At 46.6% G+C, this 22,208-nt stretch overlaps 1 protein-coding gene across 7 annotated transcripts in view; it reads left to right on the top strand.

The window, feature by feature from the left end:
- Positions 1-22,208, top strand: part of PSD3 (pleckstrin and Sec7 domain containing 3) — a 113,924-nt gene that overhangs the window by 11,430 nt on the left and 80,286 nt on the right. For 4 of the 7 annotated variants that reach the window (XR_002433319.1, XR_002433320.1, XM_021380349.1 and 1 more), the window contains exons 2-4: positions 304-412; positions 12,696-13,764; positions 14,971-15,363. Coding sequence is in view for 4 of the 7 variants with exons in the window: in XM_021380349.1 (XP_021236024.1) it covers positions 304-412; positions 12,696-13,764; positions 14,971-15,363 (1,571 nt within the window). In the remaining 3 variants the exon portion in view is untranslated. Of the gene's footprint in view, positions 1-303; positions 413-12,695; positions 13,765-14,970; positions 15,364-18,766; positions 18,886-20,837; positions 20,945-22,208 lie in introns of those variants that run through there. The other 3 variants (XM_021380351.1, XM_021380352.1, XM_021380353.1) reach the window with 3 other exon arrangements.

Below are 22,208 nucleotides of genomic sequence, written 5' to 3'. Positions count from 1 at the left end.
GACAAGAGACCCTCAGACATCCCTGGGCACCTTTTTACACACCTCCCTATACTTTTTCCCATTTCTGACTTTCCCTGTTGCAGCTCTTGCTCCTCCCTTTCGCTACCCTACTCTTTTAGCTCCAAAACAGCCTGTCCTGTTTATGGTTTTTCATAGGGGTTCTAGTTTTGTAACGTTTGAATTTACAGTTTCTGATACTGTTGCTCAGGCACTTTAAACCTTACCTGACAACCCACTCATGTTCCTGCTGCCATTTTTTTTTCACTGGAAAGTAAATGAGCTTTGTTTATTTTGACTCTACAGGCAGAAGCACTTGTGTGGGATAATGATATATCAGCTCATGCCCAGTCTGTTGCCAAGGCCAAATATGAATTTTTGTTTGGCTTGGAAGAAGAGAAGCCTTCAGAAGTGGGTAAGTGCTATTTATCCCTAATGTGTGCAAAAACAGCCTGAAGCGCCTCAGGAAAGAATTGCAGAAGCTGTTGACCACACAAGGGCTCACTTGCTGTGCCATGCTACCCTTTGCCAGCATGCAGTGCAAGTACCAGATCAAAAGAGCCCAATGTTTCGGCCACAGCAAATTACAGCAGTTCTCTGTCTTATGCCCTCACCTTTCTCTTTGGCTCACCTGGGCCACCTTGACGTGATAGCGGGGGCTCATGTGCCAGTCGCATGCAGGTGATAGGCTGGCAGATGGAGCCTGGCACTTCTATGCAGTGAAGTCATCTCAGCCATGAGTCTGCACTCCACATACCAAAACACAGCTCTGCTTGGCAGTCCTTCCAGGAATGCCCTGCATGAGCTGCACGCTGCTGTTCCTACAGCTAGAGGTAGATAAGATTTTAATTTAGATACTCTAGGTATACCTGAACTGCTCCCTCCTCTGTGTGCAGTAATTCGTGTACTTCAGATGCAATATCTACTGTTATGCCTAAGGATCAGTCTTGTTTCTGTGCTCTTCTTTCAAATGTAGGGGTGTATCCTACCTTTTCCTAACCCAAGTTTAGATTAAAAAAAAAAAAAGTAGTTACTTTATCTGTTTCTTTTGCTTCATTTTAATTACCACCAATCCCCGCCCTCTTTGCAAAAGTATTTCCTTAGGCTGTTCTCTTTGCATCTTGAGCTCTTCTAATTGCAAACTTTCTGGAATGTCACTTTTAATTAAAGAAGATTCTCTTCCTACCAGAGAAGGGCAGCACAGCAACAAGCTGTGTACACCCTTCCACTTCAGTCAGGGAAAAAAGGAAAAAAAAAACCCAAACCTAAGTGAAGTTTGGAAAGTGAGTAAAATGTTTCTCCTGGATTTTCTAAAGATATGCCTTCCACTTGGGAAATCCTAATTGCAGAGTGTTTGCAAACACAAAACCCAGCAGATGTCTTTATTTCGGAATGTTAAAAACTTCTACAAATTGCCACTAAAGTGTATATCACATTATTACATGAATCATAGCGACCTCATTTCTTCTTTGGTAATAGACAATGTGAGAGTACTGTCAGCAGGCATTAGTACAATTCCAGAGATTGGCATTAAATGAAGTATTCTGTGTCTAATAAATCCAAGTGAGTCTATTATTGTTACTAGCCAAAGCAATTAGCAAATGTGATGGGCATTCAGAGTCATTTTGAGTACTTAGCGATAAAAGAAAGGGTGGCAAAGTATCAGCCAGAAGTATTGGCTTATGTGTATTCTTCACCATAATTTTCCTGTGTTGCTTCTTGCCTTGTATCTGAATTGCCTTCTGTACCTTCATTAATTAGAAACTATTATTAGGGGCTAACAATTAATGAAAAGGGAGAGACTGCAATGGAGCTTTTCCAAATAATTTAAAGGTGGTTAATGTCTAACACTTGTGAATCATACCCAAAAACTGTGCTATACAAGTGCTTTTTGTGTACCATTATGCCCACAGAATGAATGATTATGATAAATACCATACAGAGTCTCAGAAAGGGTCCCTTACATTGCAGTAGGTGAGTTCTTCTGCCAGAAAGGCAGAAGTTGAGCTCCATATGGGACCTTAAGAAGTCTCCTTGCCCTGTGTTCCAGCCAGGAAGACTTATGCTTGTCCAGGAAGGGATCTGCAGTCCTCTGTTTGTCCCTTGGGTAGCAACAGAAGTTTACTAAACCGTACTCCTGTTGTGCATTTTCCCTAGCTGGGATGAGAATATGTGCTCTCCTAGAGGCTGCTTATTCGTGCTGCCCAAAACTCAGGTTCCCTACTATGTGGCATTATGCCTATTCAAACCTGTTTCTTGCTGTCACAGGCAAATGCAGCCGCCTCCTCCTCCTCCTCCTGGAATATGCTTGACCAAAACAAATACACAGGATGGTGCTGCCCCTTCTACTTGTTTTCTTCAAACCAGAGAGCTTTAGTTTGTTGTTCACTGCAGATTAATGAGTACGGAGCTGGCTGAGTGCAGCAGTATGAGCTCGGGGCCCTGTGCACCAAAGCCCAGCTTCCCTTGATTTAAAGTATACTAAATACTCTGTCATAGAACTGCAACAGGTGGAAACTGTTTCAACGCAAGCAGCTATGCCTGGAATTCTCTCCGTGTTAGGTGGGGAGGGAAAAACACCACTGAAAATCCAAACCAACTTGCTACTTTCTAAAGTTGCTTTTAAAAGAAAGATGTGCATTTCGTGTGCCAGAGTATGTAAGATTTCAAGTGAGTGAGTGACAGGGATAGTGGCCAAGAGCAGCGCTTGTGTTTAAACTTAATCAGAAGAACAGCTTGTCGCTGTGAGCAGTAGAGCTGAACTTTCTTTTATCTAACCAAACGAGGTTTCACCCGTGCCTTGGCTGGCCTCAGAAAATGAGAGCACAATATGTAAGCTGCTGAACAGCTTAATTAGTTCTGCCTCCCAGTTTATCCTTTCTCTCAAAAACAACCTTATTACTGAAACCCTGCTGTATGCTGTTGAGAACATAATTTTTTTTTTAATTGGGTAGTGAAATACTTGTGTTGGATAAGACACTTCACAAAGAGGGAAGAATGACTGGGGGAAGGCGTAGCAAACACTTCTGTTTGCACAGGTCTCACTCTGGAGACAGCAGACATGGTTAACAAGCTGCTGTACTGTCTTTTACATTCCAGTTTTAAGCTTGTGGTCATTTTTACAGAGGAGAGGAGGAAATCCAGTTAGATGCATGTAGAAGAGATGCTTAATTGCTTTATTCAATTGTACATGCTAATAAAGCTGGCACATTACAAACAGTTCCTCATTTCTCTCTTTGCTACCCTCAGTCTTCTTTTGTCTTGGAGTTTTGCAATCCCTGATGGTCTGTACTCGTGCTCTCTGACTTCAGTGTGTGACTTCTGTCTGGCTTCTTTTCTTTCTCCTCTGTTGCTGTTCCTCGTCCTCAAGGGAAGTGGGTAGACATATCCACACAGAAGCAGGTTCAGGCCCCCAGCACCCTTGTCTCATCCAGTCAGGATGAGGGGACATGCATTTTCCTGCCGAGTCCTGCTCATGGTCTCTGTGGCCACGTGCCCCAGCACTGCCTCACCATACTCTTCGGCAGAGCCTCAGCTTTCTGCCTCCAGCAAAAGAAAATATTCTCTAAAATCTGAACTCGGCAGGAGTGCACAAGATGTCTTCTCAGCTTTGTTAACATAAAGGGTGCTTGTTCAGGTCTGGAAGCATATCCTCCTCTGGATCTGGCCGTGCAAACAGTGGTCTCTATTGAACATCCCTATCTCTTAGGCCTTGGTAGGCTGCAGAGTACTGATTTTTCTGACTTAGCACTTCATACATCTAAATGCCGAAAAAAGAGTCTTGGCAAAATGACCGTCCTAAGAAGTGTTTACCTTATTTTGTAGGGAGCCCTACAAGAAACATGTAATCCAAGAAGTTCTTAATTCCTATCCTATGAGGAGAGAAATCTAAGGGAGTTGTTAAGAAAATATCTTCTTAAAATTCATGAATTCTTTTCTCTGGTACTTCCAGGAGGGGAAGCTTTCACTCCTCCTCTGTAACAGAGGGTTTAATCTCCTTTTTCACAAAAAAACCCTGTACAAGTAGTTCTGGTGTTGCTATGCAAATCTGGTCTTTCCCAACAGCTGCTGGGAAAAGCTTGTTTTTGAATTCCTGGTGAAACAAATAGCTTTTTGGAAAGCCTGTCACTCACTGTTTTGTATACAGTGAGGTGTCATGAGGCAGCTGAGCTCATTGTAACAGCTTGCTTCTGCCAAAAGGGATGGTTCCAGCCACACGCTGCCACAGATTACCTCACGCTAACTCTTGTGCTCTTCTGATTTCGTAACAAGCTTAATCCAGCAAAAACTTAGTAAAAAAAGGTCTAACAAAAGGCATAGTTTCTCCTGGCAATACCTGCTAAATCGCCTCTGCAGGTGGTCAAACAGTGCCAGAGCTGACATGCTGAAGAGAATGAAATACATACCTTAATCCATGCCATGTATTTATTCCTGAACATGAATCATGGAGATAAGTGCATTTGCTGTAGATTTCTTTGACTTGTTTCAAGAGCTTAGGAAAAGCCCGATGTTGCTTCTTTGCACACCCTTTTGTTGGTCCTTTATTGCTGATTTAAGCAGCTTTAAGAAAGTTACACCTGTAACTTAGAGTAAAATAAATATCACTAACTTTCTAGGTTGTTCTTTGGTCTTCTGCCTTGCTTTCTTTGTCTTCATCGTTTCCAGTCATGCATGTCCATCTCTGCTACATCCTCCTTGCACTCCACAAAAGTGGCACCTCCCTGACCCCAGCTTTCAAATGTTCCCTTAGATCAGATTTATTTGCTCACATATTGCACCATTCTCATATTTGTGTGGATGACTAACTGCAGTCTTCCTCAGCTCTTTAACCATGTCCCTTTCCGTTTCAGTACACCACCCTCTGTCATGTTTTTCTTTCTCACTCTTTCCACCTCCAAGCAGTCTTGAAAGTCTGTCGTCCCTGATCTGGTGTTTTCCTCTGCAGCTTTTCTTTCCTGAAAAGGTGCAAATGGGCATTCTCTGAGGATTGAAGGGCTACCAGATTTCCAAGTCCATTTTGCAGCGGACAGAGCCCCTGAAGATAGTATGGCATTTGAGATACGTCCTACAACATTTAGCAGGGACACATATAAGACTGGAATCTGGAAAGCTAAAATGTGGTTCTCACACAGTCTCAATGGAAATTCCATCATTCTGTTATGTGTACTTGAAAGTATAAGCTAAGTTCTTGTTGTTTCTAGGGTCCCACCATTGTTTGTGACATGCTGAAAACTGGCAGGAGTTTTCAAATGGTTGTGTGGTATCACTGCTTTTTCTTGTGGTTGTCCTTCATGTTTGCTGTCTCTGTCAGGCAGTGAGACATTATGAGAAGCCCACTGCTCTGCAGGAGGAAATTGCACGTCTTGTGACCTACACTTGAAAGCTGGGTAGTTCAAGTTATCATAACCTACAGCTGCAGGGAGGAGATTGCCACATCCTTGACTCAGTAAACAGCAAAGTTGTTTGAAGGGTAGGGGTTTAGTAGGAATTATAGTTAAAACATGGGCTGTTTGTTTGTTGATTTTAAAGGTGCAGAATTAAACACTCAGCAGCTAGGAAATGCCAGAGTTGAGGCAGTAATTATCTCCCCTTTTGCTGGCTGTCAGCAGAAGCAGGGGAGTACCCTGCCATGAGTGCACTGATGGTTGGGGGCCTGGTGTTGCCAGCAGCCCTTGGTGCTGGCTCTTCTCCTTCAGGTGCCCTGAGCACCCTGAGTGGTGCAGGCTGAGTGCAGCAGCAGCTGAGTAGAAACGTTTTCTTGGAATGATGGAGCCGTGCTTGTGAGCACAAAAGGAGGGTCTCTGCCGGCTGACTTGGCCAGCCAAATGTAGGCACAGTGGGGCATGGCTGCATCGTTGCTTGTCCTTGCCGTGGACACCTCTCAACTTCTTTGCCTCAGCCCAGTCACTTTTTGAGGCAGACGAGGGTGGCAGCACGCAGACACAAGCCCTGCGACAGGTTGTTGCCCTGGTTCATCTCTAAAGGCTTCTGGAGGAATAGCAGGAATGGTCCTGCTGCTAGGGGAGTCTTGATAATCAGCATGTAGAAGATGTTTAATTATAACTGCCTGGGTAGATGCAGTTCTGTTGTGGTATCATACTGAAAAAGCATAACATTGTACAACAAATATTTTTCTTATTCACCATTTGACACAGAGCAGCTTCTCTGCTGGAACCCTGTGTTTATTTAACACTGCTCACCTTCCTGAGGAAGGGAATCTTGTTCACCATGCCAGTTCCTGAGGAGTTCCCATGCATTGTCCAACCACACCTTTAGCAGCAGAGGCTGGGAGATGCATGTGTCTCTCCATGCCCTCTTTTTATTTCGAGCGTGTAACCTGATACCCAGCTCCCGGGATGTGTTGATGACTGCATAGGATGCCTTCTGGTAGCCTGGTTAATTGATCCTGAATCTCAAAATGCAACAAAGGACAACCTTTCCTGTGGGTGTGTCTGGTTTCCTCAGCGGCTGCTGCAAGGACCAAGAGTTTCTCAGATTTGTGACCAACCGTATAGGTTTTTTTTTTTTTTTTTTTTTTAGGACATCATTGCTACCTTGAAATCTAGAGAGGTTTTTCTGTATTTCTACTTAAACTTTTTTTTTGCTGTTTTTAAAAGATTTGTTAAAAATGCAGCATTTTAAATACTTAAATACAAGTGTATACAGGGACCTACAGAGTCCTCACTTAGTAGGCTCTGTGAGTGTCAAAGCAGCTGTGGGTTGTCACAGCTCCAAAAGTTTGCTCTGTCAGCTGGAGGTGCTTAGGGAGTTTTTAGAATAATTCTTGATATCACTACGTCTGTCTGAACTTAGAAAATCATCTGTTAGGAGCTTCCTTTCTGCAGTGGAGAAATTGCAAAGTTTGGATTCTTTCTGGATTTACCGTTTGAATTTTGGGTTTCGTGTTTATGTTTTCCAGCTTTTAAACCCCAAACTCGATGTTCTTACAGTCACTGGGGGTCAGGGGGCGTAGGGTGTTAAAGAAGAAAAATACATTGCACTTAGCAAGACTTATCCACATCACAATAGAAGCCGTTTTTCCCTTTGTATTCGTTCCCACTCGCCCTCATGCTAGCAGCTGTTTCACTCTACACTTTTGCTTTCCAGGGTAATGACTCTAGGGACTGAGCTATCTCATTGACCATCTGCGGCCCATGCAGCAATTTGTAGCGTATAATCCCTCCTACTAAGCTCTCCCAGCACGTGCTGTGTGTTAGTTTTGGACTGGGTCCTGTTCTGAGCTCAGTGTGGGCCTACAAGCTGCCGTGGCAAGGTGCCATCCTTCCTGCAGCCTGAGGAACAGTGACGTGCCCAGTGGCGGACTTGTAGTTCAGTGCAGTTTGAGTTACACTGGAAGCTTCCAAACCCCATTTACTGCTGGGAAAAAAGTTAAAATCTGTGAGAGAAATAAATGACTTGCTGTTTTGGTCATTGCTTTCCTAATGGACAGTATTTCAGTGTGCAGTCTGAGAGCCCTCCTCAATCTCCTTTTCACAAGACTTGTGCCACATCATGAGGTCCGGGAGCTGGCACACTGCTTGCAGCTGCAGAGGCTCTTGGTATCTGTATCTGATGTGAGAGCAGCCTGAAGGCTCACCTCCTGCAGCCTCCTGTGGCCAGAACTAGAATTTAGGGAACAGAGAACTACATAGAGCCGTACTTATCTGGCAAGGTATTCTAACGTCCTGTGGACCAGGGACTTCCTGAGCAGCATGGGGTAACTTGGCAGGTAGAGTCTTGCCCTGTGCTGGTCAGTCCAACTGTGGGATCAATCTGGGCTGTGAGCCACCACTGGGTCTGTGCCCTTGGGGCTTGTCAGTGACCCTCTCTGACGCTCTTTTATTTTGGGTTGAGGGATCCCAGGCTGTGTGATTGCTTCTTCTGCTTAGGCCCTTCTGGTTCCCCTCCACCTTCCTTGGGTGTTTGCCAGAGTGAGTGTGGAAATAGCAGTGGCGTTTAAACTGCACTTACTTTATAGACCCCATTCCTTTCTCCCTCTGCTTCAGTCAGCTCGTATATTTCCACCACACTATGTTTTGCGCTGTGCTGGTGTGCAGGTGGAGGCCTGGCATCAGCTTCCCCAGGTGAGCACAATGTCCAAAAGCCCAGAGCAGCTACAGTCTGCCTGGTGTTTGGATGCCTGCAGTCTGATCAGAAAAGCTCAGTGCTCACATTGTGTAAATCCCTTGGCTTTGGCTAGCAGAGGACTATCAGGGAATGGAGAATGACATCATTTGGAAAAAGAGCTGCTGACTGCGGTGGGGAAGCATCCCTGCACTCCCACAGGCAGGGGCCACTCCGGCTCAGCCTGCGCAGGTGCTGCCCTGTAGATCCGGTTAGTTCTAGTTACTGCTGAAGTTGTGCTGGAGACAGTGTGCGATGTGTGTGGCTGCCCCTGCTCTGTATGGGTGCAATAATGATATTGTGCTGCAACTGCTGTGATTTGTTCATTAAACTTTGTCACCCAGAGTTCATTTCCTTGTAACATACATGTCTATACTGCCCTAATTTGGCTTTTACAAAGGAAGGCAACAGATGCCCGCAGCAGAAAGAGGTCACTGCTGCGATTCTGCATGCAGCTTCACCCACACGTTGCTAGTGATCAGTGCAGAGAGCTGCAGAGAAATAGGATGCAGGATGACTACATTGTTGTGTGCAACCTTCAGCTCAGTAATGCTGAAATGCTGCTGGATGCCTTCTGCTCTAAACAAGCACAGCACTCTCAAGATCACCATTCTGCCCCTTTATTCCTCCATGAACGCAGCTAGAGCAAGCGGCAGTTAAGCACAAACATCTCCCTGGCAGATCATCAGGCAGCCTTCACTGGAGGAGATTTTTTTTCCCCCTACAAGCTGCCAAGGTGGACTCCTTAGCTCCGGCGATAGACTGAATGAGACTGCAGTTCCCCCCATCAGTTTCATAATACTCAGAAAGCTTCCATTTACATCATTGTGTGCAGTGCAGGGCAGCAGCTGCCAGGAAATTTGAAACTATTTTGATTCCAGTTGACTAGAACAGCAGCAATTGAATTAGCTGGTATCGCTATAGATAAACTGATGATCTGTGCATTTTATTTCTTTGACCAATGGGTAACTGCTGGAGCTACAGTAACCTCTGTGAGTAAGGAGACTGTTCAAGCAAATATATCTGATTTCTCTTCCTAGCTAATATATATATATATAAATTCTGTAGTGAGAGAGACACTCACACCATTCTTTTGTAAAATGTACCTGTAAACAAACTGTCTGTCTATGCTTGTAACTTGTGTTTTTCTTCCTAGAATTTCCTTTTATTATGCTGTAGACAAGCTTGATTGAATTGGAGTGGTTATTTATCTATGAAATATCATATCTATGCCTGATTTAAGTCATGAATTCTTTCAGCCTATAGTCACCAGAAAGGCTGCCAGCTGCTGTTAGATTATATTCGCCCGGTCTCCGTTTTCTAGCCGCTCACCCCCGTGCTATTTTAGCCTTTTCTCTCTCCTTGTAATTTTGCTTTGTTGAAAGAAGCTGCTTTCAATGCAAAGTAGAAATTGGTGTTACCTGAGAATGTGTGTCCTTTCATTGTTTGTTTGGTGGTGGGTGTTTTTATTCCCTGGTCATCTTCAGTGCAGTCCTTAAATTTTGTTGTTGCTTTTCTAGCCTTGTTTGTAATGCAGTCATATTGGGGGATGGGGTTGCACAGGATATGCCAGTAGCTGCGGCAAGACATGATGCTGTGGTGGTGGATGGGAATAAGGGAGGAGTTTCCCTTAAAGAGCTCAGGCTGCTCCAGATGCTGGCACCTGAAGCGATGTGCAGAGCATGGGGAAGGCTTTGCCTCTTGCAGGAGCAGGTGGTGCTGGCGGCTGTGTGGAGCAGAGACTGCAGCAATGTTGTGTGTGGCTCTACCTGATGCAGTGGGAACAGGCTGTTGCTTTGGTGCCACGTGAATTTTTTCCATTCATCTCTGAATGAGATAATGTTTCTCCAGGATGCTGAGAAAGCAAAAATCCCGTTTGCTTGTGGTCACACTGCAGCAGCAGAGGACCTGCCAAAGCTTTGCTGCTGTGGACATCACTGTAGAAAGTGCCTTAATTTTATACTGTGAAAGTGCTTCCCTCTTGCCCACGTGAAACACTTGCAGCTTGTATGTTCATCAGAGAGGTGTACTGTGCTCCATCCTCCTGTGTGTCTCTGTGTGCCTGCATATACACCGTCTGTTCTGTGTGCCTGGGTTTTCCTGAGTGTACTGGGCTTGCTGGAGGGTAACATTTATTTGGGAGTACGTTGTGGAAAACATTTAGGAGGAGAAGCAAACCAGAACCTTTCTTGGGACTGTTTACTGCTGTGTACAGTAGCCATCAGCGATAGATGGGGCATGCAGCAATGTGTGCAGCATTCACTGCTAGAAACAAGGCCACTTCTGTTTCACTCATCTCAGTTCAGAAGTTAAGATAACAATTAGCAGAGATGAGTCTGGCCCCTTTGGCATGAGCTGTATGTGGTGCCTTGTTGGAGACTGGCCTCCAACACACATGGGCTGCATCTCAGCCCCATGGAGGTCTGGAGGGGGGATGATGCTCTGGGCTTATTTCTAGGGTGGGGAGCCTTTTGCTGGCTTGAGGTTGAGCTAGTCCTGGTGCAAGTATGGGATCACTGCAACCACACAGCATTGTTCTTGTTCATGAGTCTTGTCCTGGTGGAAGTGTGTCCAGATGGTGACCTGGTACTGGTGCCATAAAACATACAGGGGATGCAACCCCTGTGTGGTTGTGCTGCTGAAATTGCATGCAGTGGGTGCTGTTTATCTGGAGCTCTCAGGCATTTAGAAAAGGCACCACGCCAAGAAGTGCTCATGTTGGGGAAGGATACATCACTGTCTTCTTCTAAATCCTCCTGTGCATGCCCACCTGTGAGCTGGAAACCCTGTGATGGAGCCAGGCTAGCAGTGCAGGTGTGGACAGAACATCTCTGCTCTTCACAGCCATGTGGGATCTTACTGTTTGGTCTGAGGCTGCATGAATCCTGCAGCAGAGGAGATCCTTACTTGGCCCAGACACTGTCCTCAGTGGCAGCTGAGTCATCTTGGTGAAATCTGATCCACTGAAGTTTTATTCTGATGTGAATAAATCAAGGGTGCAGAGATACCAGAGATCCTACAAGGGAAGAAACTGTGTCTCGGCACAGTCTGAGTCTGTTGGTTTGATCCTGTGCACACTCACCTCATGTGAGATGGTCATGAGGGTGGTGATGCACTGGAACAGGTTGCCCAGGGGGCTGTGGATGCCCCATCCCTGGAGGTGTTCAAGGCCAGGCTGGATGTGGTTCTGGGCAGCCTGGTCTAGTGGTTGGCGACGCTGCACTGAGCAGGGGGGTTGAAACTCGATGATCTTCGAGGTCCTTTTCAACCCAGGCCATTCTGTGATTCTATGATTCTATGATTCTATGTGCAGTATTAAACCTGTGGTTAGAGCTACTGTCTAGTTAGCTGCTAGATGTGAGCTGCTTCTCTTTGTCTTTACAAACCACTGGCAGATATATAGCCACACTTCTGTGATGCTGAACTCGCATTAAGTTATGCTCCCTTTTACCTTGAACTGAGCCTGTCATTAAACAGAGACATGAGTTTCTACTCAGCAGTGGCTTGTGGCCAGATTGGAGCAGCGGCAGCCATGTGTTTGTAGAACAGCACCCCAAGCTGGGCGAAGCATCCAAATGCAAATGAAAATGTGGTTTCAGAGCTGTCCCATGTTTTTCAGAGTAGTGTTTGGATCTAGCCTCCTTGTTGTTTGGTTTAAAGCAATTTAAACTTAAGGCCAGGCCTTTCTCTAAGTGTACAGTGAACACAACTGCAGCTGCTTTTTCTGAATGCTCAGCTCCTCCTTGGACCATGATATCAGATGGCCAGATAGGCGTCAGTGTGCCAACCATGCTGATTCATCCATGCTCTGTGAACAGCTGGTTCTGTGTTACCCGAGAACAATAGGGACCACTGGGTGCTCGGCTCCTTTGAAAATGCCACCATAGGTTTTCTCTCCCTCTTTGTTTACATTGGTTTGAGAAACAGCATGAGGAGGGAGTGCTAGCACACTTTTTGTGAAGCAGTGAATTTACTTTTTTAAAGAGAAAATGTGAGCTACTTGGTATGCATGCGTTTCTGCAACATGGCATTCAGTTACCTGAGTTGTTAAAGCAGGAGAGTAGTACTGGGAGATAGTTGAATTGCCATGCACTTTTCATAATTAGTTTTGTAGTATTTATTATGGGGTGTGGCCGATTACCTTCCTTGTGTTTCATCTTAATAAGTGAAAATTACCAAAAATTATTTTTTAAGTAAAACTGATGTGTACGGCACATGCTGTGGATGGATGTTGAATGTCAGAATATCTGCTTTCTTCAGCTTTTGCGTTTGGCACATGGCCTTAGAATATTCATGGGCCACTGGGACCCTTTCCGAAGTGTAGCAGACATTTTTGGCATTCCTTCTTCAGCAGTGCACACTTCTAAAGTAGGGCTGCCCAAAAACTCCTATGTAAGAGGGACCTGTTGTGGATAACTGCAGTGTGAGCATGCAGAAGTGAGTTAAACAGAATGGTATTTTCCCTGCAGGAGTGAACACAGTTGCTCTGTTAATGAGAAGGCTGGGAGGGAAAGTTAGGCTTTTTGCTTATCCATGTGGTAGGTGAATCCATGCTCTCGTTTCTTTTTTTGCAGGTAGTGGCCATGGAAGTAATACTTTGCTGCCCCACACCATCATCAATGAATTTCCAGAGTATGGCACTATGGAGGCAAGTAGAGACACACTGAGGACTTCATCAAAGAGCCAGTCAGAGGCTGTGACATGCAGTCCAGAAGGACAGGACAGTCACCAGGTACCTGGCAGGTCTCTTCCCCAGTCTGTGGCTTCTGCGGATGAGTCTAGAGCTCAGGTTAAGACAGCACAGCTGCTCACTGCAGAAGAAGGTTTGCAACCTGTGGGTAACTTGCCAGAAGTTATGAAAATTTCTCGACAGCTAGAAGAAACAAAGGTACAAGAGAGAGCAAATACTTCTCTTGATTCAGAAAAGCACATGGAAAAAAAGAGTGTTCCTGGCTGCCAAAATGTGCAGACAGCCAGAGAACCAGTTGCAGCAGGCCAAGAAAAACCCTCGGATATGCCTCTTCCATCTGAGCGAACAGCTGAGGAAAAAATGCATTTGATCATAGAGAAAGATCTGGCTGCAATATGGACTGATGAAAAGCAGTCCGGGTCCTTACAAGCCACCAGTAATAAAGCTGAGGAGGTCTGCACAGCAGAGGAGACAAGCTGTCATAGACCATCTGTGACAAACCTGGAAGGAGCCAGCAGAACGGAGGGGTGGGTGCAATTTGAGGAGTTTTCAGCTTACAGTCAAGGCAAAATGCGAATGGGTCCTGAGAGGAGGCTCTCTAAGGAGGCAGCTGTGAGCAAACATGTAGAATTTCAAGGGGTGGAGATTTTGTGGCTGCAAAAAGCAGAGGAGCAGAGCAGAAAGAAGCATTCGCAGCTGGAGACCACATCTGTGGAGAGGAAAGTGTTCCCTAAAACATCTAGCCACTTGGTGCCACTGATGGTTGTCCCCAGCTTGGTCACCTTGCCGGACGGTGCTAAGAGCGAGGTCTGGGAAGAGCCCAGGGTGGGAGCTGCCCATGGAGCCACTCCTCTGGCACTGCTTGATGAAAGTGGGGAGGATGAAGTTTTTGTGAAGGACAAGAAGAACCGCAGCAAGGAGGAGACCACTGTGCTAGCGAGAGGCCATGGCAGGTGAGATGAGAGGTTTGGGGGTGAAAGGATGAGTGTCTCTCCTTGCAAGCATTGGGCTTGTGTCTGCCCATTTAGGAGCTTCTGGTTTGCCATCAGCAGCAGTTTTTCTTTGTCTTCTGCCTGCAGCACGGTGGAAACAGTAATGTTTAGTGTACAGTGGTGGGCAGTGCCAGGGGTTGAGCTGAGCCCAGTCCATACCACACTGCTGGAGTTGGAAATGAGGCTCAGATTTGGAAGTGTGGAAGTGTCTCTTGCGGTCTGCCTGGTAATGATTGTGTGACGAAGAAACTGTGGCATGAGTAAGTAGCATCCAGGCTTGGTGTATCATTAAATTTAGGCAGTGCATAGTTCTGCCCACATGCACCCTGCTAGATGTTTTGGTTTTGAGCCAAGCACATGAAAGAGTGGTGTGGGCCATTCTTTGTAAGGGTGTCCTGATTTGCTTGCACTTCACTACTGATCATGTCTGTAATGGAATGAGAGGTGCCCTGTTTGCTGCAGGCCAGCCAGTATGCATCCCTTTGGGTCCTGGAGCACTTTGCTCTAGTTAGTGCTAGAGCCACTCTGGTTTCAGCCCTCATGGCAGATGAGTACTGTGAACACTTGAAATCTGCCCCCAGGCCTCAGGCCCTTGCTGCCATGTGAGGGCACACAAGTCTCATCATGAGACATGGCAAAAGGTGCTGGATTCTCTCAGCTGGGGGAAAGCTTGAAAAAATAACCAGAATGCACTCTGCCTACCTGATGCTGTGTTAGCTCTGGTCCCACAGGACCCAGGCTGGGATCTTGCTTGCTTCACAGTTTTGAGAGGCTTCCTCCAGCCCTCTAGAATGCCCACCTGGGCATGTGGCTCTGGCCTGTGCAGCCTCTAGCATGGCCAGCGGGAATGGTGCTAGTGGAAAGCTTGTGAATTTGTGAGTGCAGAAACTGACATTACCTTACACTAGGCTGTATATAGTGCTTCACCTGCTGCTTCTTGCCCAGCAGATTGTATCCTTTCATGTCTCCCGTGTAACAAAGCAGAGAGGGAGAAGGTGCTGCCAGAAGTGGAGGCAGCATGAGGAGAGATGCTAGTGTGTTGTCCACTGAATGTTCTCCTATACAAAGCACAGACCTTTTTCACAAAGGTGGGGAACAAGGAGGTCTGGCTCAGAGGTCCAGACCTAGCTGCCAAACTGAAACAAGGTGTTTGTGATTAATTTCTAGGATCATGGAGGACGGGGAAGCAGCCATGGGAGGATATGAAGATGTCCTTGGACAGAGGCACTCTGATGTCTCCACCGATCTGTACAGCTCGCAGTTTGAAAACATCCTAGACAATGCCTCTTTATACTATAGTGCGGAGTCTTTGGAGACATTATACTCAGAGCCTGATAGCTACTTCAGTTTTGAGATGCCACTCACTCCAATGATCCAGCAGCGTATGAAGGAGGGCAGTCAGTTTTTGGAGCGGACTTCAGCCTCGGGACAGATGGATGTCTTTCAGCTTCCCCCTGACGGGGAAGTGAAGAGCTGCTGTGAAGGTATCGCCAATGGTTTAAGGAATGTAAGTGAAACGCTCTTCAGAGGAGATGTCACAGAAGTTCCTCATCTGGGAAGGTAAAAATAGTGGTTGAGCTTTTGGGGTTTTTTTGTGCTTAATTTTTCTTAATCCTTGTGTACTTCAGCAGACCATCTCAGAGTGTAATTATGATTCTGCACACTGCATGCTTTGTACCCCAAATGATTTCCAGTGTAACAGAGTGAGCTGCACAAGAGAAGAGAGCCATTCAGACCCGTTGTGTATCAGAAAGTACAAATTTACAAATTGTTGAAGGCTACTGTGTGATACCTGCAACAAGAAAAAGGATGAGTTGTATTGTCTCTGAGCACCTCTGTCCCAGAGGTGGTAGTGACCTGATACAGATGAACGTTCTCGTTTTCACTTACACCTGAATTTGCTAGCAGCAATTTTAGGAAAAGTAAAATCCTGTGCACTCTGATGAGTTTTCTAAACAAACTCATGATCTGGATGTTAAAGGTGTCTCTCTTTTCCTCTCTTGAGATCAGCAAGAGTTTTTCCAGTTACTTCTGTTGAGGTCAGGCTTGGCTCCCACTTTGCCCTAGTAACTGCACTAGTTAGCTGATTTTCTTAACTAGTGCACTAGAAACTGACTGAGAGAGGAAGGAGTGTTGCAAAAACATTGAAAATTCAGGCAAAGGAAGAGATGAGTAAGAAGAGTTATGTGAGAAGCAAACACTGGGCTAAGTAATCAGAAAATTCAGTGTATTTATAGAAACTCACTCCATGAGCAAACTTTCCTCATAAGGTGTTGTCAAAGAGAGATGGGGAGATGGACAGGTCACAACACAGGGGTACAGCCAAGAGCAGTGGAGGGGTGAGAGATCTTACAAGTGACAAAGGTGCCTTGGGTCTCTTCCTTCCAAAGACATGACATTATATTAGTAGCCCTTAGACTATTCCCTTAGGTGGGACTGTATAGTCCGAGCTTTCCAGAGCATTTGTAGCAGGAGGTCTTTTATGTGTTTAGACCTTTTGTGCAAGTGTGAAATTACTCACTGAGTAGGGGTGGTTTTGTCAGCTTCATAAGGATCTTAGAACATAAGGAACTTAGAGCCAGAAACTGAGGTCAGTCTTGACACTTGCAGCTACTTCTTCCACTGAAACCTGCAATTGCCATAAGACTGTGGAGCAGTGGAAGACAAGCAGCATGTGCACACCCTGATATGTTACCCCGCCACTGTTGCCTTAGGTGACCCTCATGCTAAAAAGTACCCTCAGGTGAGGTCCACGCTGGCTTATCAAGACAGAAGTTATCATGAAGACACAGAGAGCTTAGACAGAGCTTGGAAACATGTTGGTTGCCCACCTAGTGTGGATTTCATTAGGAATTAAGTTCATTTGAGTTTAAATTTGCAGAGATAGAGAAATACCAGCAGAAACTTTAAAAAATTATCTTCTCTCGTCTCGTTACTAAAAAAAAAATGAAAATGTTCACAGAAACGGGTTTGTGATCAAGCCTGAGAGCTTGCTGTCTTATGGCGAGTATGGATAAAGAGTGTAGCTACAGCAGAGCAGCCAGCCACAGGTGTGCCCAAATAGATAATCCTCCAAACAGTAGTCCAATTAACCATCCCTGATTCTGACAGTCTAAAATTGTGTTGTATTACACCAGGGCACAGATGGCTGGCAAATCATGTATTCTGTACTGTTGAAGCCATAGAAGAACTGTGGTGTTGAAGCATGCTGTTGAGGAGTGGAGTTTGAGTGCCGAGGGCTGCATAGGATTTATTTAGGCAAGGATCAAGATGGACCATCACTGTGATGCTCAGGTGAACCAGAGGCAGCTGACAAGCAAACAACAGATATTATTGCTAAGGGATTGTGTGTGTGATTGAGTTGCCTGAAGCAACCTCATGACATTCAACAAATCCAAGTGCAAGGTCTTTCACCTGGCTCATGACAGCACCCATGACGAGTACAAGCTGGAGGATGTAAGGAATTGAACACAGCCCTGCTGGAAAGGGCTTGGGGGGTACTGGTGGATGGCAGCTGGACGTGAGCGAGCAGTGTGCCCTCACAGCCCAGAGAGCCAACTGTATCCTGGGCTGCATCAAAAGCAGCGTGCCCAGCAGGGCAAGGGAGGTGATCCTGCCCCTCTGCTCTGTGCTGGTGAGACCTCCCCTGGAGTACTGCATCCAGATGTGGAGTCCTCAGTACAGGAGAGACATGGACCTGTTGGAGCGTGTCCGGACAAGGGCCACAGAAATGATCCCAGGAATGGAACACCTCTCCTGTGAGGACAGGCTGAGAGAACTGGGGCTGCTGAGCCTGGAGAAGAGAAGGCTGTGAGGAGACCTGAGAAAGAAGAAAGAAGGGGACAGACTCTTTAGTGGAGTCTGTCATGATAGGACAAGGGGAAATGGTTTCAACCTAAAGGAGGGCAGATTTAGATTGGGTATAAGGTAGAAGGTTTTTACAGTAAGTGTAGTGGAGCACTGGCACAGGTTGCCCAGAGAGGTGGTGGATGCCCTGTCCCTGGAGACACTCAAGGTCAGGCTGGATGGGCTCTGAGCACCTGATGTAGCTGTAGATGTCCCTGTTCAGTGCAGGGGAGCTGGACCAGATAATCTTAAAGGTCCCTTCCAACTCAATCGATTCTGTGACTCTGCGAAGTGATCCTGAACTGCCGTATCCACCAAACGTCCACACGCGTGATGCTTGCACGACAGCCGCAGCGGCTCCTTGGCGACTTCTGTCATAAGGGTGTCTTTTTGCAAAGCCATAGTTGTGCAGGGCAGAGTGCCCGCACGAGCACCGGGGGGGTGGGTGGCTGCCCCAGCCCGGCCCGTGCCCGCCTGCAGTGCGGCGCGGAGCCGCCGGGGGTCCCCGCACCCTGCGCCCGGCAGCGGGGCGAGCGAGGGGTGGGCGCGGGCTCCCGGGCGGGCGGGCAAAGCAGCGCGGTTGTCAGCCCGCCCCTCCTCTGCCGAAGCCGTGCTTCCAGCTGAGGAAAACAAAAACCGAAAGCGAAAATCGCAGCAGCTCCCTGCGCGCGGATGTTTCGATGACATGTAGAGCGCGTGGGAAAGCGCGTAGGCGGAGTGCACTTCCCAGTACTAGCGTTAGTTGGTGGGGAAACAGGTTGTAGAACACTGACAGTTCTCGGTTCTCTGGGAGGAGAGGGTGGAAATGGAAGCAGAGAGCTTTACACCTGGAAATGGCACGCAGCAGCGTCCCTGCTGCAAAAGGAGAATCGGGGGCTCCTGGCGGCCGTGCTGCCTGCGAGCAGAGCCGGCCCACGGTACTCGTGCGGCTCTCGGGAAGGATCGCGGGCACTGATGGCACGCGGACCCTAGGTGGCGTGAGGCTGTAATGCACGGCGCGCAATAACCGTGTTCTGTTGAGCGAGCGGGAGGGTACCATCCTTCCCAGCTCTTAGGAAATCGCTGGCTCTGGGAGGGGTCAGCCCTGGTATGTGAAGGCCAGTCACATGCCTTCAGAACTGAAAAAAGAAAAAAAAAAAAAAAAAAAGATTAAAGGCTTGCGGGCTGCTAGTTTCTATGGGCTCTTCTGCATCCGGATACTTCATCCTTACCAGCTGCTGGCCGTGGCTGAATGCAGTAAGTGTTCGTGCAAGCGGCACAGGGCTGAGCTGCAGGGGCCTGCGGTGCTGCCCTGAGCTGCAGCTGGCCCGGGGAGCCTGTGCAGCCCCCTTCAGTAGGTTGGCTTGCTTTGAGAAGCAGTCCTTCCCCGGCAGAGCTTCTTTGCCCCTTGTGTCTGGCTCAGAGGCAGGGAGAAGGGGGAACCTCGAGGAAGATATGCTTGCAGTTGGTGTTCTTTTGGGAACAACTCCAGCTCTTGTCATTATTGTGGAATTTAATCTCTTTCTTAATTATGTATGAGACATTTCTGTGGGGAAAAACAAATTTCTGCTCTTGAGATAGGCTCAAGTTTCCCCAGCTGACGGGGGCTGCACTGGGAGGAAGGGGAGTGTGTATGAGGTTCTGGATGTGCTAATAGCCTTCATGTTGCTAGAACATCATGGCATCCTCATAAGGCATGCAGCAGGAATAACATTGTATTTGGATGGTATTTGGTCCTCTTACCTGTGAGCTATCCCTACAGCTGCACCTGTATGCCAGGGTAGGGCACTGCTCCTTCCTTATGTCAGCATTGTGTTGAGAAGGAGAGAGGCACAGGCTCAGCACCTGGGATTTACTGTTTCTCAGAGGCAATAAAGAAGAGTATTTCCAAGGTTCTACCCAGACACTGAGCCTGAGTTTGCATGGCCCAAAATAGGTGTAATCATTCATACTAAATCAGAGTGGGAGAAAGGATACGTATCTCTAAAGCAGTAAGCTGTAACTCACTTTTCCCTCAGGTGTCTTTACTATGTGTGCAGTGAGCAACTGAGCAGCACTGTGTCTAAAAGTAAGAAGTTCTCTCTGCAATGATCACTGTATTTCTTTTCTACTTTCTGACTTCACACAGAGAATTTGTTTTAATCCTTTTTGTACATTCTTTGTAGCAGACTTTGCTTTCCGTCTTCCCTTGTATGCTACTGTCAGAACAAAAAAGGAAAAAATCCAGCTTCTGACATTATCTTCCCAGGTTGTCTTGGAAGGTGTGGTCTCTGTTGGTAGGACATAGCCCAACATTTTTCCAAATCTAGAGAGAGCAGAAAAAAAAGTGTATTGCAGCTCCGAATCCTGAAACATTCTAACTATTTGCCACCTGCCATCATCTTCAAAGAACTGCTGCTGCTCAGCAATTTTTGCATGTCCTGCTATTTTTTTTTTCTCTAGCAATGCAAACACAAATTTAGTCTCATATGTATTCTTTTGTAATTCAAGGGGTGGTGGTGAGAAACAAACTCCCTAAAACAATCTGCTCGTTCTTGGAACAGATGCAGAAGAATGCTGGCTGTGGTTCCCAGTGATTGTCAGGTTACTCTTAATGGATTGGACCTCTCTAATTCTCATAGTAGTTCCCAGTTGTTTTCTTTCTTCTGCATGTGGATCATTTCCAGTGCTTTCTTTATTGGTAGTCTACTTACTCCTTCTTAGAGATAGTAAACTTTGTTGATAGATAAACTTAGTTTTTAATCTGCTCTCATGGCTGATTCTCCTAAGTTTTCTCCCACTTTATTAGTATTCTGCATGCTGTTTACACTTCTGGGTTTCAGTTTGCACTTTGTTTTTATTTTTCCAGGAGTAGCTTACATTTGATTTTTAGTGTAAATGTGGGAGGCAGTACTCGCATACTTAATGTGTAGCCTTTCTTCGTTCATTTTATTAGCCTATCCAGCTGCAGCCTGGTAGGACTTTTCCCCTTTGTATACTCAACCTTATGACTTGACTGTGTGTTTTCATTTAGCACGAAATCTGCCTAAGATCCCTATATTCCGATGTGACTGTGTTTTGACCTTCATATGTGACATCACAATGATACTGGGGACCTAGGAGAGCTGGGGATGTCAGAAGGTACTGCCACTCATTATCCACTGCTTTGGACCAATGGAGAAGCATGTGGTGAATAAAAGCTGGTCCAGATGAACACTGGATGCTTGAATGCGTACTGCAGCCCAATGCTTGGTTTGGAGCAGTTGTAACTTCCTCTCAAGCTGGCATCTTTTTGGCTGTGTGGTTGCTCGTGTGCTGTCTCTGCTGTGTTGAATGGGTAAGTCATGCTTCTTGCTGTGCCGGCTGCTGGCAGCATCTCACAGAAGTGGAGATCTCCACAGTTGCCTTTTTCCGCCAATTCTCCCTTGAAAATGCCCATTTAGAAAATTGAAGCTACTTCTCAAATCACTGCAATGACAGCAGTGGCAGTTGCAGTTTCAGGAATTAGGAAGTGAGCTCATCTTTTTGTAAAGAAAGAATGATGCAACTCTGTTGTGGATGGGGCTGTTCTCTGGAAAGGGTTGAGGGGACTTAAGGGAGCAGAAGTCACTCTTGAGCCTGCCTGTCAATGCGTCCAGGCTGTTGTCTTTCTCAGATGTCTTCTCAAAGGTGCGGATACTACTACGCTCATTGTTATATTTTTTTCTCAAAATGCAAGAATGCCTGCAATAAGGAGAATTACTCTGAGAAGTGTTGCTTGCTGTTGTTACAGAAGAGTGAATGCATTAAATGAATCTGCAGCCATACAGCAAGTACGCTTACACTGGAGTGCATTTTCTGTCCACGAGTGGCTGAATCTGTCAGTCAGGGGTAGGTTTCTTTGGAGTTGTAGAATCACAGAATCACTAAGGTTGGAAAAGTCCTCTAAGGTCACCACGTCCAACTGTCAGTGCATCCCCACCATGCCCACCAACCACATCCCTCAGTGCCACATCCACATGGTTCTTAAACACCTCCAGGGACGGTGACTGCACCACCTCCATGGGCAGCCTGTGCCAGTGCCTCACCACTCTTGGAGAAGATTTTCCTCACATCCAGACTACAGGCCATTCCCTCTTCCTGTCGCTGTTACCTGGGTGAAGAGGCCAACCCTCACCTCACACAAGCTCCTTTCAGGGAGTTTAGAGAGTTATAGGGTTTCTCCTTAGCCTCCTCCAGACAGAACAATCCCAGCTCCCCCAGCTGCTCCCCATATAAGACTTGTGCTTCAGACTCCTCACAGCTTCATTGCCCTTTTCTAGGCATGTTTCAGGGCCTCAGTGTCTTTCTTGTAGTGAAAGGCCCAACAATGAATGCAGCACTCAAGATGCGGCCTCACCATACTGAGTATAGAAGGACAATCACCTCCCTGCTCCAGCTGGCTGCACTATTTCTGATACAGGATGCCCTCGACCTTTTTGGCCACCTGAGCATACTGCTGCCTCTCAGCCCCTTACTGGGGCTCTTCAGAAGCTGTGTCAGCCTTTCAGCAGCGAAGGATTTGTCCCTTTGTCATGTTAGAAATGTTAAGCCACTGGTCACTGTAGTGCCCCTTGGAGGTG

The sequence above is a fragment of the Numida meleagris genome, chromosome Z (genome assembly GCF_002078875.1).
Source record: "Numida meleagris isolate 19003 breed g44 Domestic line chromosome Z, NumMel1.0, whole genome shotgun sequence".
In the NCBI taxonomy this organism is placed as follows: Eukaryota; Metazoa; Chordata; class Aves; order Galliformes; family Numididae; genus Numida; species Numida meleagris.
The sequence above is the reverse complement of the archived record's forward strand: the minus strand, read 5'-3'. Positions and strand labels throughout refer to the sequence as shown.